We start from the raw sequence: 17,309 nt of genomic DNA, 5'->3' as shown, positions 1-17,309 counted from the left end.
ACAGTAGTAGCATGGTGTTTAGTGGTGGGTTGAGGTGGGGTGGATGAGGGTGAGTGGCAATTGTAACAGCGACAATAATGGCATGGTGGTGGGGGTTAAGTTAGGGGCGTGATAGTAACATGGTTGTAATAGGGATATACAGTGAGTGACCGGGGGTGGGTGGGTGGGTGTGATGACAACAGTAGTGGCATGGTGGTTAGTGGTGGGGTAAGGTTAGTGGATGGGTGGCGGCGACAATAGTGGTGTGGTCGTGGTGGGGGGTTAGGGGTGAAGCATGACGAACAATAGTAGCATGGTCGTAGTGGCTGGTGATGGATTCCATCAATTTCAAAAAAATGAACCAAACAAAGGAATTGTAGTTTGGTCAAAGGAATTTGTCATTCCAATTCCATCAAATTCCTTCAAATTTCGTGAACCAAACGACCCTTTAGGAGACGTTTGGTTTGATAAAATGATTACAAGGGATTTGGATTTATCGAAAGGACTTGGAAGTGGAGGGTTTTGATATCTTTGACTTGTTTGATTTGTAGATTTGGGATAAGAATTGTATTTCATTCTTTATGAATAATTTACAAATAAATATAAAAAATAATTAAAAATTAATCTTTTATTAATTAATTATTACAAAACAAGTATTTTTAACATATCCTAAAACATTTTACATACAAATCGAAGTCTCATGAAATATACCAACCACCTATCTCCTTTCAGTGAATACGAAGAAGAATTTAAATAATGAATATGAATCAGTCCGAATCGGAATTTTCGATGAACATATCGAGAGAGAATTTGATTTGGTTAAACATCACACGTTGATCAATCAAAAAAAAGATTCAACAACTAAAAAAAGATCAATTCTTTGAGATCAGTGATAGAATCAAACCGATTCCCAAAATGCCTTTCTAGATATTCCTCAATGTCCCGACTATTCACAGAACATTAGAAACAGATGATCAAGATTTCAATTTAAAAAACCTTTCAAACCAAACATGAGATTGCAATGAAACAAATTCTACAACCAAAGAGTAGCTTACAACTTGAAGGAAAGAAGAGGGTCCACAGTCCAACAATGCAAAAAAATTGCATTAATGAAAAACCATCCAAATTGAAAATACACAAATTCACAATGAAATGAAGTTAAAGAAGTTCCACCCATCATCCTCTACCCATTAAGCCATCCTTTCTTCCAAATGCACCATGGATCAGAATACAAAGTAGTTAGTGAAATGATCATAGTAAAGTACAGACATGCCAAAATTGGAACACTCATGCCTTCTTTGGTCTTCCTCTTCCCCTCTTTGCCGGTGCCGCCACCGCTCCTCCTTCCTTTGCCGCTGCCGGAGGGCGACCCCTGCCTCGACCTCTGCCAGCAGCCTTCCCACCCCTCCGACTCTTCTTTTCAGCAAACCCGTTAGCCTCTTCATCACTTTCATCCTCATCTTCATCAATGCTTTCCTGTTCCGAGTCTTCTGAATCTGAAGATTCTTTCGATTTCTTCCTTTTGTTGGAAGTTTGAGGTGCTTTTGCACCAGCTTTCTTGTTGGTTTTCTTGGGTGGTGGAGGTTTAGTATCAGGTTCTTCAACCCCTTCACCCGCAGCTTTGCCATCATAAATATCAAGCTGTAAACAACCACCAAGAGTTAAAACAAAACCTCAATGGAAGTCGTTTTTACTAGAGAAACAAAGTGTTTTTTCAATGGAAGTCGTTTTTACTAGAGAAAATGCATCAAAATGTAACTAAGTGTGCATCTGTTCCTATTTAGTGTAACATAATCTTTTTTTCCTCAATTAATGTAACAAAGTTTCAAAACATCTTAATTTGACCGATAACCCGTTGATCTTGTAACACTTGATGACATAGATGTCAAGTTTATTGTCCAATTTGCTGTAAACCTTCCTTGTACATTTTATAAACCTTTCGTAAATGGGTATCCAAGTCATTAAACCTTACATGATCAGCAGGTTACCGGTCAAAATGGGTAGAAAAGATAAACAAACTTAAACTTCATAGCATAGATTGGAAATATATATATATATATAGATATAGATATATATATATATATATATATATATTATTTGTTACACCAAATAGGAACTAAATCAAAGTTTCATGTATTTTGATCCATGTTTGTCCTTTTTACAAATTAACATTAGTGTTTTTACAAAGGTTTCACCGGGGCAGACTGTTTTACACCAGAGGCAGGTCATTTCAAGGTTATCGAGTTAAAAGGGGAAAAAAATCAAAACGTCATGTTCCTGACTGAAAATTTATTCATAGTCATTTAACTAATTGGCCCTTTTTTAACTTCACCAAATAAAATACACAACAGGCAGGATTAAAAGAAAGAAAACACAAGGGCAACAAGCGTCTACAACTTCTAGTTACCTGGTCAAGTTGATCAGCAACATTTGTTCTATCGACCACCACCAAGGAATGTGCAAAACCACATGCAACACTACAAGACAACAAAAAATAATCACCAAATAAGAACATAATAAAGCTTTCAGAACGCACACAATAAGCACATAATAAAATAGTGGTCACACGCGCACACACACAAAAATCAAGTACGAACCTGATAACATGCATGCCTTCGAGTATGTCCACCTTTTTGGGGATTGCAGAAGATCTGCAACTCAAACACAGAAAATTACTATTAATAAGTAGGGAAAGATAAGCGTGAAAAAAGTATAAGAAAACTAACATACTTCTGCTGATTAGGCCCATATCCAAGTTCACCAGACTGCGCATGCCCCCAACTTATGCATGAGCTATCAGCACCAACAAAATGATGCATACTGCCTGAATCCATGCAGCGAATGTTCCAACCACTACAAAAGAATAAGAAACAAAAGTGTTAACTAAAACAAGTTCAAATAAAATAGATAACCCAAATTGCAATAGACATCCAACCTTGAAGACCATAACTTGCACTCAGGGATAACATAAAAATAATCATGACAAATTTAAAACATGGGAGATAACAGATATGGTAAGGTAGAGGTCAAGAAATACTTTGGAATTCAATTAAACTTGAGCTCTTCTAAATTCCAATAAGGAGGTGGTAATAAGCGTACAAGCATATCCCTCATTCATCAAAGTAGTTAGGAAGATATCATTCAATATCTATTCACTCACATAAAAAGAAAAAAGATGTTTGTCCAAAGGATGGTACTGACCCACTTAGCGGGTAGATGATATCAAGTCCTAACACACAAGTTTTTAAAAGAACAAAGTAGACCCCAAAGGGGATCATCAACCATCAATATTCAAATAAACATGCAAAATCTATAAATAGCAGATCATGAAGTGCTACGATATCAGCAGTTAGGCAGAAGGTAGAAACCTGAGATCCATTAGAGGTTTAGGGTACATCCAATCATCACCAGTGTTCTTTATCTTGCCCCACATGTACATCTGCCCTCCACCTGAACAAAGAAATTTGTCGGTCACAATACAACGAGCATGAAAACATCATCACAATATTTTTTGAGGATCTAACTGTTTAAGTTGTAAACATGGGCCAGGTTCATATCTCTGCAGTTTCATTTACATCAACCAAAGTTAACTTCAATCCCCAAACATCCTGGTGGCTGTTGCTTGATACAACCTCTCCAACATCTATTGGGGAGATGGACCAAATAATTTCACGACATGCTCTCTCATTTCTCTACCATTCAGCTTCAATGGCACTTGAACATCACACAACACTCCAAAAGCATGTCCTCTGTTCTTCCATGTTCGTCTTATGCTACAACTTAAAATTTCATAACTTTCACTCTCGATGCAGAATCAACCCACAGTACAAAACAGAAGTTTTCAAGCACCTGCTTATGGGCAGCTAACAGATATTCAGCTCCTTCCCTCGATAAGAAAATCTAAATCTAGAGATTCCAAGGCATTTCTCCACATTTCCAACTTTGCACACATGTCTACCTTAGGATCCGTTTACCCGGGTAAGTACTTATCGGCAAAATTCAATACTATCACTTACTTACTAGGTAAGATTTTAGTCCACCAAAACGGTATCGTATACAATAATTTACCCGGTAAGCGCTAACCATGGTAAGAGTCGTCCTCACTTACCGGGTAAGACTCTAGGTCCTTGTCTTTACTCTTACTAGTTAAGATTATTGGTCCTTCCATATTCATCAGTAAGGTAATGTAACTTGATAAGCACTTACCGGGTAAGTGTTTCGTAAACGGTCCCTTAGTGTCATGAATTCACCCGATGTCATCAATAGCTTTGTTAGATCATGCTAAGACAAAAAACAGATAAGAGAGCTTTGCATCCCTGCTTGTCTAGCCTTAACCCCCCCCCCCCCTAACAAGCTATGTAGGATATTATGTACCAAAAAAATTGGCTTGGCGAATCATATATCATTCCATGCTAGTTGCAACTTCAGTAAGAGAATGATGCACATTTCCAATCACACCAACCAACAAAAAAAGTTCACTGATAATAGAAAAGAAGTTATTATGTGCAAAACCCGTTTTTTACCAACAAGCAAAGAACAAAAAGACATACCAGCAGTACAAGCACAATTCACAGAACCAGCAGAAACCACTGCACCAGGAGGTACAAGATTGTGCTTCGTGAACACGTCAAGACGGCGAGGACTAAACTCATCCTTTTGCTCTCTATGCCCAAGCCTACAATTGGAGTTTAAGTAGATAGATTATAACCGCCATGCAGAGGATCAAGAACAGTAGTACTAAAAACTCAAGTTAAGAATCCATCCATGAAATGGATAACTAGGCCAGCATGCATAAAATCTTAATGAGAATCAAGAAGTACTGACCTTCCGTATCCTCCAAAGCCCCACCTACAATGTTTTGGAGCAAGTATTTAGTAAAAGAAAGAACCACATATTACCAATGACGTTCTTTTATCAGCATTTACAAGAAGTGCAGGAAAACTTACGTGTAAACGTAGCCCTGCGAGTCCACAGCAACTGAACACCCAACCATATTAGAGACAGAACAATCATAATAAAAATAATTAAAAATAAATAAACACCATAAGACACAAGAATGCATCTGTTTTATTCGCATACAGGGGGCAACATATAAAAAATACAGACTATATGTATAACCTGTATGGTTTGATCCACAAGCAACTTTTACTATGGTTTGACCAGCAAGAGAACCTATAGCCTTAGGGCGGGGCTGTGCCTCATACGCAAGCCTTACCGAGCTATCTTTGGTATTGTACTGAAAAATAAGAAATACTTTATCAAGTTTGGAACAGCATAAAATCATGTATTAAGTTTTAATCTATTTAAGGTAATACGGATCAAAGCATAAAAATTTATACAAGATATCAAATTTCAAAAAACTATAAAACCTCATCACAGATGAGACCCATAAATTACATGTGCTTCAAGATTCAATTACCAATAAACTTGACTTTTATTTCTCTTAACACCATATAAACAGAGAGGGCTGTGAGCTGTGCCCATCGTCAGCTCCATGAAAAAATATATCTTTTTTCTTCTTTTGGAGGTATGCATAGCCCAGCAAACTCAGTGCCCCATTTTATGGTAAAGTAGGTAAACGCGTCTTCTCGGATGGCCGGGAGTGGACATCTAGGGTGTCCTTTATTTACTTCCTTTTTACTGATATATTTCCAGTTGGAAGAAGTGGATGGGCGTGGCAAATCATACCATGTTACAGTAAGTCGGTAACAGTCTTTGTACAATCGTGTTTACTCGTTTCTTACAGGCGGCTGTTAGAACTCCCACTATGGAACATACAAGCAGACACTCTGAAAGGATTTGGTTTCCTTCCCTTAACCACTTCAAATCAAAGGTAATGTTACAGTAACAGTCTTTGCATAATTGTGTTTACATTTTTAGCTTATCCCTCTCCTAAAATATTTCAAAATGAAAGTTCAACGATCTTCTTACACATGTATAGATATTATTTTTTTCTCTTTGATTTGTGCTACCGATTGGTAATAGAAGCTACAGCTGGGAAGAGAGGAAAAAAAGGGAGAGAGTGGAAATGGATAAATGTATATCTATGAAGTTCTAGTTTCAAATGAAAAATGAATTAGGATGAAATAACACATAATTTCTGTGCCACATGGGTAGTAAATCTACCCCCATCTCCAGCCAGCACTACCACGTACATTAAGATGACATACTCTCACTCCCACTATAAGCCAAGAGCAATGTAACACATGGTGAGACACTATAACCTAACTTAATTTGTCAAGTTCAAATAACATTATGTCTAGGAGACCTCAATATATCCAAGTACATATAAAAATTATGAACATCAAACAGTGGCCCCAGGCCCTATTAACATGATTGTGCACTAATTTTTACTACATTGGTAAATCCAATCAGCTCACTTGAAACTTATTGATACTTTGATGTTGTATTTTATATGGATTAAAGTTTTAATAAACTAACTGGCTTGAGCGTTACTGGAACAAGGAACAAAGCTGAGTAAATTAAGAGAAGACAGTGACACTTATTGAGGTATTGAACTATAATTGAGGAGTTCAAGATATTTAAAGGTTCTATGGTGATAGGGATCGTTTGATAGTTTTGAATTCTCAGCTTGATCTTACCAACTTGCAATTCTTTTTCATGATTAAATTTCAGATTTGACAGAAGATAGATATGACAAGGATGAGTAGTTTGGTCCTGCATCTTGACCTACAGAATAGCTACACCTTTGTTAGAACCTTTTTTCCTCATCTTCCTTAGACCTTCTCTGTGAGTACTTGCATCACATATTTCTGGGAGCAAGCCTTAGACCAAGAATGTGATACAAACTGTGTCCATGATACTGCTGAATGTCTATATACCTTGACAATGTAGACATCCATTCCTATGGTTGAGAGTCAACCAGAAGCTAAAATGATGAAGACATCAAGTCACCAACAACGAGATGCTTTAACAGTAAGATATAACTAGATATTGCCAAAGAGAGCCACTATAGTTTGGTTGTGAACTAAGCGAGACTAGGCTACAGAATGCAGCGTTCTCTACCTTTAGAAGTAAGTTACCAAGTAATCGTGTGGATATTGCCCATTACAAATTAATGGGGAGCCAAAAACAGTAAATATAGTCATATAGATATGTTACCAGTCCACCCGCAACTAAAAAACCCACCAATCTTGCAAAAAGTCAAATCAAATGACTACACAACCAATACTTGATATTTAAGACAATAGGTTAGCTAACTCCAGTTCAATAATATCCAGAAGAATCTAGCCACATTTGGCAAAAAACTATACACATCAACTTATCTTTACTGCCACCGTCATCGAGTGATATCATACATTTGCTATTTAACTATGGTGACGGTAATACTATGCAATTACTACCAGAACAGCTTGGATACAGAAATAATCACCCTGAAAGAAACAAACAAAAGGAAGTGTACCTCATTGTCAGTTCCATGTCCAAGTTGACCATACTGAGGAAGTCCAGCAGTTCTAAAAACCAAGAAACACTGTACATTCAGCAAATGTTTGGTATACAGCTTGCAACCACAGGCAAACTTAATTTAGCATCAAGATAATCCAGTATAAAAAATGCACTGATCATACAGTATGGAAGCGCCTTCAACAGAAGTCAACCAAACAGTAAAATCAGCCCCACAAGCAACATTTTTTACTTCAGATACCAGACAGCGTACTGGATATAGCTCAATTTCTACAGAAGACAAAGAGACAAGAACCTTATTAGCATAAACAAAAACCTTCTTCGGGCCAGGAAATAAGCAACTTATAATTCTAGCCCTGCAGACTGTTAGTGGGGACAATGGAAGAATAGATTAGTAGTTGTATATTATAACTTGTTGCAACTTTTAATTTGACTCGAATGCTTAAGTTTGTTGGTATCCATATGAGATTTTTAGTGTATTTTTGTTGCCATGTCATATAAATTCACATCTCTATTATTTAAAAAAAGGGTATTGTGTTCTCCACAAAAAGTTACTTAGTTTGGTTGATTGATTTGTCTAAAATACTTAGTTTGGTTGATTGATTTGTCTAATTTCATGTGCCATTCTCAAGAAATCCTAGGGTTTCTCAATGTAATACCTTGAAACCCTAGTTCCTTTTAGCATAAAAGCTATCCCATTATCCTTCTGGTTCTTTGTCCCACATAGAGTAGCCTGGTTGAACCTAGTTCACAGCAAAAGTGAAGTATTGTTGCCCAATCCACAGTATAGTTGATCCATTCCGTGGGTAAGGTCCGTAAGGATACACCATACTAAGTCGCTGGTTCACGACCTGTGGAGGGTTAAACATGACAGGTACACAATTCGGATTCATAGTACAGTGAATGCAAATATATATTTAGTACCCTGTCAAATTAAATATTAAAATGTATACAATGGGTGTGAAGCGTAAACAATGTTTTGTTTCGTAGTTTGGTCAATGTTTTGTTTCCATTGCACTGTAGAAATCCATGTGTAAATGAGTCAGAATCTGCAGTTTATGGCGGACGCTAAAATTATGGTAATGGTAAGTGGATGGAAAGGGGTAGAAGAATGAAGAACCCACCATTCTTGACTGAGCCTGTTCCAAGCTGCCCATGTTTATTCCAACCAAAAGACAGAGAGAGGCCATCTTCAGTTACTACAACCATATGGGCTCTCCCACTCCCAGCTTTAACAATTTTGTACCTGAAAGCAAGACGAACACGTTGACACAAAAGAGTGCTGTGTTGAAGCAATAAACATAGATGGCATAAATAAGATTATGAGACAACAACACGTATGTAGATAAGATGCACAAATTTATGAAAATGTGATCCCATAACTTGCATATCCTCATATATCAAATACTTCATGTTCGTTAGTCATTACCCACCTATGGGTAGTTGCCAATTTGTAAATCGAATCAAGAAATACTACAGTTATTTCTTGAACTGTGAATTGAACTGCATTATAGATCTGTTTCAAGTTTTACTTAAGTACACTATATACTTTGCATAAATATAAAAGCACTAAAGGCAAGCATTCTAGTGATATGCGAACCAATAAATGTGTGTATTTGTACGTGCAAATAACAACATTGTCAAATACGAAGCACGAGAGACTTATCACCCAACAAAAAAAATCCTTTCTATATGTGGTTCTCCTGCTAAGTTCTTCATCAATAAACACTAAATCCACAAATATGGTAAATATATAGAATAGTATTACATACTTTGTTTCACTACCGCACGAGTTCAAGTCGGAATCCAATTTGATAACGTATTTTCCATCATTTGTCTCATGAATGGAACATAATCATGCATTTTGGATATTGTATAGTATGATTTTGATAACTTCAATGACATCGTATCACCTCCTCAAGGATACGTGAATTACAAATTCATTGAGCATCCAAGTAACAGTACTAAGGGGCCGTTTACCAAATATTACTTGGATAAGTGCTTACCAAGTCACGTTACCTTACCAAATGAATATGGCAAGAACCAAGAATCTTACCCGGTAAGTGGGGGCAACTACTCTTACCATGGTTAGCGCTTACCGTGTAAAATGTTGCATAGGATAACGTTTTCGTGGACTAGAATCTTACCCGGTAATTAAGTGATAGTGTTGAATTTTACCGTTATGCGCTTACCCGGGTAAGCGTTTGGTAAACAGCCCCTAAGTTTGCAAATCACATGCACAAAGCACAACCTCATAAAATAAGCACATAAAGCCGGAACACCAGTACATGATGTCCCCAGAATCAGAATAAGACTTACGAAGCCAATGCAGAGACGACCGTTGGCCTATCTCGTTGAATTTGATCCCCATGTCCAAGCTGTCCCTTCTGAAAACACACAGTGATTTTCCTCTATAAGATATCAAAACACTACAACTTTGTGCAAGAACACACTCTGTTTAGACAAGATGGCCCCACGGCCCCTATCCTGACTATTAGGATCACATAGATTAATATTCATACAATTAAAACCCCACACTTTATGTTTGTCAGCATTCATGACACAGTTTAATACTTAAAGTCTTCATCTTGAAAAATACACTCACAGTAAAAAATATTCACTTTGACAAATTAATTTCAACAAAAAATGTTTTCAACTTACATCGTTCCGGCCCCAGGTATAGCAACGTCCATCCACATCCAGAGCCACACAATGACAAGATGCTACAGAGAAATATTTCCAAAAACATCATATTAACCTCTAAACGCCAAAAACTCGGTAAAAAGGTTAAAACACAAAGACATTGTTACTCAGAAAGACTTACCACAGCCAGATGCAACGTAGCAAATGTCAACGCCGACGAGAGGCCGGAGCCGTGTTGGCAAAACTAGGTTAGCTTCCGGTAAACCTTTACGGCGTCCAATGCTGTCCCAAGCTGTCGTACCACAGAACAACAACTCCCCACCCTTCACCTCCTCTTCTTTCTTCTCCGTCTCCGGCGCCGCCGTCGTCGTTGACATCTCCGGTCAAATAATCAACACAATCGATTCCACTGCTAAACCACTAAACAAGGAGTACCCAAGTTTAGGATCTTTCCGGCCGAAATCAAGATTGTATTTGCTGAAACCCTACTTGTTGAAAAGGGGATTGTATTCCACGAAGAAAAATGGGGTCTGTGTGATTGCTATTAATAAGGGTAATAAATCTAAAAACATATAAGGAAAGAGAGAGAGTGTGTGAGAGAAGGGATTGGGCAAATTGGGGTTTCAACTTTCAATCCCAATTCACCAGATTTGATACTTTTTCCAATGTCATTTCATTTTCTTTAACTTTTTCTCTCTTCTTTCGGAGTCGTTGTCAGCTAGATTTTCCCCCTTTTTTTCAATTTAGGGTTTAAGGCCTCCGCAGGTTCTTTCTAGTATGCATAATGGGGCCCACCGGCCCACTACTTTCCCTTTTGTTCCCGTCCTTTTATTTTTCGGATTTAAATCGGTTTTATATGTTTTATGTCGTCTTTAAATCGATTTTAATTCGGTATTAGTATTGTGTCATTGGGGCTTTCGACAAGTATACGGCATTTACGAGCCAATAATTAATTCGATATTAATGATTTTGAGTGTATTACGATCAGATGTCATGAAAAGATACGCATTTTTTCAATAATAATTCAACCATAACCAAACTGGGTTATGTTTTAAAACCTCAGTTTTTGTATACGTGTTGGCAATCCATCTTTGGCAACTGTATTGATAGGAAATATGATTAGTATTACAGTATTTGGATGTGACAGAAATCACGCACAACGTTTAGATTTTGTGGATAGTTTTCAAGTATAAGCACTATCCACGAGAGATGGAATTTGAAGTGAATCGTAAGGTATTGAAGCATAACTGCCTTAAGCAGTGTTTGTATTACTCAGATACACGGTATTAATGATATAATGTCGTAAGAATTGGGAAATTCGATACATGTGTTCATTCTTAATGGCTTTATTTACCGTTAAACATTACCCCTTTTGTCGTTGGATACAAGTACAACTAGTTCGACAAATAATGTCATGAGAAGTCACTAAATCAAGGAACTGGCATTATATATGTTATCAACAAAGAACGGAACTTGATTGCTTAATTATGAGAACGGATTACAAATTGAAATATATTTTGGTTGTTGGCAATAAAAATCGGGTCCCAAATCATGCCATGATCAAGTTGTTCACTCCCGATAGTTATTCCCAATAAGCTACCGGGAGTATAGCTTTGGTCTTATTCACTAAAGTGTTACATATTGTGATCCGTTTTCTGCTTTTTGATCAATTCTGTCTATAGATATTTTCTGGAACCTACCAGATTTTGCTCTAAACAACAATGAGACTACGGTGATCGTTAGCGATAGAGGTGACTCAAACCCTAGTATCATAAAGTATGGTCTCTCTAGTCTTGGTCCTAGACTTTCATGTCTATTTGATCTGGTTTAATAATATTAAGTAAAATATAAAAACAATTAATAATATTAAGTAAAGTATATAAACAATTAATAACTGGTGTAAGCCTGGTAGGAATCATTGATTGGTTGAGATTTGGGTTCAATTAGGCTCGCATTCAAGCATCGAGACCATATTTTGTTTAGAGTCAGACCTTGCATTGGGCTCATCGAGGGCCGCAACTATGCCTTGTACACCTCTATCTGAGGTGTGCGTTTTACAATGATTATTGTGGTTTCAATAATCATAATCATAATCATTATTTATCGAAGTTGGTAGTAATCAGATAATTTACGTTTAGTTTCAAAAATCAAATTTTTTTGGCAACATTTTAGCATTTTACCACATTTCATAATTTGTTTATTTTGATTCTAAAAAAGCAAATTCAGCTTGTAATACACACCCACTTATTTTACCAATTTCATATATTTTTACTTTATCTTACAATCCATATCTCTCGAGGGTTCAGTTCCGGTCAAAAGGAAAGTTACGGTGAGAAACGTAAGAAGATATTTCCACCCTTGGATCAATCCCAAATGAATGTCAATATTAATGAGGTTAAATTAAATCCCTTATAAAGCGCAATTTATTGATGGACATGAGATTAAAAGTGATCAAGGGTTCGGATCTCTTCTTATGCTTCTCGCCATAACTTTCATCCTCACTTCTCACACGATTCTTCAATTATCTCTCATATGATGATTATGTTTATTTGGATATTTCTATTCGCATTTCATGATTGATTATTCATAAAACTCCTCTTCATCATGTAACTATTTGTACCGTCTCTCTTTTGCTCAGGTAGTGGTTAATGTTTCGATTTGCAGGGGATTTCGTGCTCTCCTTTCTTGACATGGTGAGATGGTTGCTTACTTCAACAACGCCGATGGAGAGATGGTAGTGATGTTGTTGTAATCTCAGCTAGGGTTCCGTTTTGTTGTCTTATATGGCATGTGTTTGTTTTTTTAAATTACATAAACACCGATTAATTACATATCTTTGAGTTGTATCAAGTTCATGACTTTGGTATCAATTGGTTCTCATTGAGAGTGATGTAGTTGCATGTAGAGATGCATATCATGGATCCAGAACAGAGACCGACCAAAAACCAGTTACACAAGGATCAAATTTTGGACCTATAGAAAAATATTTTCTTGTTCGAAAATATTAGAACCCAAAATAAGAGGTGAAACGTTTGTTGTTTGCCTATGAGGCACCATGGTAATTTATCAAGGAATACATGATCCACCCGTGAACCACGATTCCTATTATTTTCCCTTTTTGGTAACTGTGGTATCTGACATATCACATACAATTAAATCAAACATATCTTTTCTTTATGGGAAACTGACATCACCTATTACAAGATCAATAGCACCGAAAGGCTCAAACCCTCCAAGTTATTTTGCGAACTTGACCCGTACTAACCCCAGGGTCAGGAAAACCACAAATAAATGCTAGGTCATTGGATCCTCCACATAGGTCGCCAATTTGAGTATGCCATTAGGATTTCCCTAACTATACTTCAGGGGCCATGAGATCAGTTGGGGTGCATGCAAGCAGGTCAAAACAACTATAGTTACGAAAAAAATTGACCCACCCTTGGGGGGTTGAGGACCTCTTCCCTTGAACAAGTTCAACCAATTGAGTACACTCTAACAATGATGTTTTTCAAATTTTCATAAAGGGAAATTGATGCATAGCATTTTCACTTAGATCGGTATCAAGGACGAAAAACTCAATAGAAATTGAAATCGTTGAAATTGCAATTCTGGAAAGAAAAAGAAGACCGGGATCCTTAAAAGAAAATTCGAACATAAGAAACATGCTTCTGATCATCTAAAAGAAAGGATAGCTAAATGACTACATCTAACAATGGTTTTGATGCTCAATTCTTTTGTTTATGTACCTGCAAAAACAGTCTCCCGATAATCGTCAACTGCACCAGATTTCAGCTAACCTGCACTTGAACTCTTCAGCTGAATGAAGAAGAAAGCTGAACAAAATAGCTCAAAAGTCTGGTGATGGTTGAAAGGCGATGAAGGATTTTAGTCCTTGCTTGTTTTCTCTTCTACACTTGACTTGCTGAGTATGAATACACCAACTACAATAAGCAGGGCACCTGCAAACCACTGAATCAACCTCTCTATCAGACATGGGATAGTTGTGAGTAGGCAATGAAATATCAAATCACTTTTATGATTGTTGTTTGATGCAAAAAGTTACAACTTTGAGCTTAATTTCTACGTATTTATTTCATACGAGTCGTTTCAGCACAAACTCACTCACGAATGCCTAACATTTCTAAATTAGAAATCTTCATCAACTCCAGCAATTTATAGGTTAATCTAGCGAATAAATAGCGGTTGGATGACCTAGGCAACCCCTGGTTTACTCTTCTGGTAAGAGGTCAAGTTTGCATACATCCCCCCCCCCCAAAAAAGAAGAACCCTACTTTCGAGTGGAATCTACTGGGTCAGTTTGGTTTGATTTGGTTTTATGGCCTAGGCAGCCAACAATCAAAGTCAAAAAGATGCAAAGTAGCAAATGTCAAAGACGTACAATCTGATAACCATAATACATCGAGGGTTAGTCACATAACGCTAATTATCCTTCTGGGGAATCATGTCGGCCGACTTTAACTATGACTATCCATGCTTTTGGATATTTTATACAGATAATTAAACTTTCAGTCAACTGTTCCCTGGTATGTATATCTATTGAATTACAATCTTGTATTTGTCCACGTTTATAATCCCATCTATGCTCCTACAAGAGATTACACAAATAGAATACAGAGACAAAAACACTTCCAAATGGGGAAAAGAAAAATGTTCAACTCACTTGACCAAAAACGCTAACTTTTCCACTACCACCCCAAAATAACCAACTCTGCCTTATGTAAAGTTGTCAAAGTACGATTAACCTCTAGATTCCTCCCATGGAAATTGAAACATTCGATTTGACACAGGACAAGTATAACCTTTGACCATCTCTCAAATTTCTACAGCACCCTTCAATATAGGCAAAAAGAAAAATATCGTGAAACCAAATCGATGCCATCAGTTTCTTACAGTGATAATAAAGACGAAGGAAGAAAAGTGGTTTTCTCAAAAAAGAATGTCACGATTTGTAAGGACATCATGTAAAGAAAAATGTTTAAACTTTCATGTAATAGAGGAAACATCTTTTTTACCTTTTAAGCATCGGAATATTGGGACACAGACCTGGTATATTGTTATCTGGCATATAGACCAGTGTACTTGAGTGAAAAAATTATAAGGAAAATTGAATCACAAGGTTCTTTCCCCTACATCATAACCTTTAAGTAAGGTGTGAACCGTTATGTTCTGAATTGGAAATAAAGGTTAGGCCTTAGCTCTCCTCCCTATAAGTCGCCATGGGATTTTCCTAGGTGTTATATTGAGATCCCTATGGGATTAGTCAAGGCGCAGGCAATCTGGCCGCACAGCCAGGTTACCCCAAAAGATTACTGACATGAAAATGGTTTAGATCATTGGTAAATGGTAATATGCTTAAAGGTGTTAATGTTGTCTTGTATGATCAGCAAAGCCAATGTGTGATAAGAAAAGTGCATTGTCAATAGCTAAAATTCACAGGCCAATGTAGATGTACCTTCAATGGCAGTGGTTCATCAAAGAGGAAAAATCCAGCTAAACCAGAAGAAAGGAAGTTGGTTGCAAAGTTGGTCACAGTTGCTTGCAGAGAGGAGAGAGCTTTCAGGCTATTTACATAGCATCCCCACATCACCACATTGAAAACTATAACCATAACATACCTAACAAGCTGTTAAAGAAGAAAGTTTTTTTATTAGTCGCAAGAATACCAAAGTAGCACATAATCATACTTTGATTTTTAACCAGATAAGATGCTTTAATGGACTTATTATGGATAATGGAGACAAGAAGGCAAATGAACTTAAAGTGCATGTATGCAATTTCATGTACAAACAGACACATATTTGTCAAACCTGATGCAAAATTTGGACATCTCTGACCCTAGAACCAAAGAAACACCAAATTGGTGGGGCCATTAACACCAAAAGTTGTTTCAACTCCAACCACATGGCATATATGGCGTTTGAACAAAACACGAAATACAGGCATACATGGCGTTTCTATCCCATCTATAGGCATTTTGCAGTTTTTTTTGCCCATCAGATGGAGCTTCCTTTCGGGTAAAATATGATATTTGCCGTATGGTTGGAGATGCTCTTGCCAACAGATCTCATGATCTCACCAATGGTGTTCCAGATATGGTAAGTAACTACGACTAATCTGCACTCTAATAATTAAGGGTTTTCCCTTTCCGCAAGTATGGGCCAAATTCATGAGATAATATATCCGATGAAAGTAATTGAAACAAACAAGAGAAAAACAAAGAACTTAATTAAACCTCCTGCTCCACAGAGGTATACTTCGAACTAACTATGATTCAAGTAAAAATCTTCGATTTCTCAGTATTTGGAAATTGGAATATATGTGATTTGATATTTACAATCGAAGGAATTAAACATTCATATGATTCAGTAAGCATTCCATAATCTGATCACGACACCGACATTGAAATACATTCATGGTGTAATGAAGAACTGAAACTTACATTTTGATGAATCGATGACAAGTTAAGATCTTTTAGGGTTCCGAACAAGTATGACCAGGTTAGGGCAGTAGAGCAACGGCGAAATACAAAGGAGATGGAGCAAAAACCTACCTGTGGGGTAATGAACTTGGCAGAAATGGCGGCAAGGGCTGCACAGAGTCCCGCTGAAACCGCCCATCCATAACCTTTCTTCTTCGTACCGTTCACTGCCATTGAAGCTTGCTGACGACCAAGAGTCGTACTTCTACTGGACCAACCAAACCATATTAGCGAACTCATACGTCGTCGTTTCGATGTGTATTTGTCAATACTCTTTTTGTATATTAAAAAAACCTATCAAACTATATTATTATTATACAACAAAATTGCAAATTTAACAATTAAAATCATGCATTCTTAGGGGGTGTTTGGGATTGCTTATTTAAAACAACTTATGTTTTTTTGTAAAAGTGCTTATTAACTTATGCGGTATCAAACCGGAGTTTTGTAAAAAGTGTTTGGATTAGCTTATAGCGGTACCAAACTGCAATAAGCTGATAAGTTGTTTTTTAGTGTTTGGCAAATTTTGCTTATACACGTAAAATGACCAAAAAGGACATCTCGATCGCATAGGGTTATCGATCTCTAGGGTTATCGATCGATCAGAAAATAGGGATATCTCGATCAGAAAATAGGGATATCTCGATCAGAAAATGACCAAAAAATAGGTGTGGGTTATCGATCGATCAGAAAACCGATGTCGGAGACTGGATGCAGGTGGGATATCTCGATCGCATAGGGTTATCGATCTCTAGGGTTATCG

The 17,309-nt window shown here is 37.1% G+C and overlaps 2 protein-coding genes across 3 annotated transcripts; both read right to left on the bottom strand.

Annotated features, from left to right (window-relative positions):
- Positions 1–965: 965 nt before the first annotated feature.
- Positions 966–10,727, bottom strand: LOC112511377 (protein RCC2 homolog). Its single transcript, XM_025116973.1, has 15 exons — positions 10,229–10,727; positions 10,066–10,127; positions 9,724–9,791; positions 8,529–8,650; positions 7,569–7,674; positions 7,403–7,454; positions 5,098–5,215; positions 4,926–4,956; positions 4,804–4,827; positions 4,530–4,654; positions 3,348–3,429; positions 2,710–2,832; positions 2,577–2,630; positions 2,387–2,456; positions 966–1,620 (listed from the first exon to the last, which is right to left on the bottom strand). The coding sequence occupies exons 1-15, from the start codon at positions 10,422–10,424 to the stop codon at positions 1,267–1,269; spliced, it is 1,587 nt and encodes a 528-aa protein (XP_024972741.1). The 5' UTR covers positions 10,425–10,727; the 3' UTR covers positions 966–1,266.
- A 2,880-nt stretch (positions 10,728–13,607) lies between these two features.
- LOC112511478 lies at positions 13,608–16,800 on the bottom strand. Of its 2 annotated transcripts, none has more exons than XM_025117112.1 (3): positions 16,619–16,800; positions 15,521–15,691; positions 13,608–14,016 (listed from the first exon to the last, which is right to left on the bottom strand). In XM_025117112.1, exons 1-3 carry the CDS (start codon positions 16,784–16,786, stop codon positions 13,933–13,935), a joined length of 423 nt encoding a protein of 140 aa, XP_024972880.1. In that variant the 5' UTR covers positions 16,787–16,800; the 3' UTR covers positions 13,608–13,932. The 2 variants fall into 2 exon arrangements, with proteins under 2 accessions (XP_024972880.1, XP_024972881.1); XM_025117113.1 differs by having other exon boundaries at positions 13,925–14,006; positions 16,619–16,782.
- Positions 16,801–17,309: the final 509 nt, after the last annotated feature.

Source organism: Cynara cardunculus (assembly GCF_001531365.2).
Source record: "Cynara cardunculus var. scolymus isolate 2C chromosome LG 4, CcrdV1, whole genome shotgun sequence".
In the NCBI taxonomy this organism is placed as follows: domain Eukaryota; kingdom Viridiplantae; phylum Streptophyta; class Magnoliopsida; order Asterales; family Asteraceae; genus Cynara; species Cynara cardunculus.
This window is presented reverse-complemented; position numbering and strand designations above follow the sequence as displayed.

Bases quoted from the DNA above. Each gene is read 5' to 3' on its own strand.
- LOC112511478 (XM_025117112.1), bottom strand. From the start codon at position 16,786: ATGAGTTCGCTAATATGGTTTGGTTGGTCCAGTAGAAGTACGACTCTT. The intron at 15,692-16,618 runs GTAGGTTTTTGC...CTTCTTTAACAG, and splicing joins CCAAGTTCATTACCCCACAG to CTTGTTAGGTATGTTATGGT. The intron at 14,017-15,520 runs GTACATCTACAT...AGGTTGATTCAG, and splicing joins ATGAACCACTGCCATTGAAG to TGGTTTGCAGGTGCCCTGCT.
- LOC112511377 (XM_025116973.1), bottom strand. From the start codon at position 10,424: ATGTCAACGACGACGGCGGCGCCGGAGACGGAGAAGAAAGAAGAGGAG. The intron at 10,128-10,228 runs GTAAGTCTTTCT...ATTTCTCTGTAG, and splicing joins CTACGTTGCATCTGGCTGTG to CATCTTGTCATTGTGTGGCT. The intron at 2,631-2,709 runs GTATGTTAGTTT...TTTGAGTTGCAG, and splicing joins TATGGGCCTAATCAGCAGAA to ATCTTCTGCAATCCCCAAAA.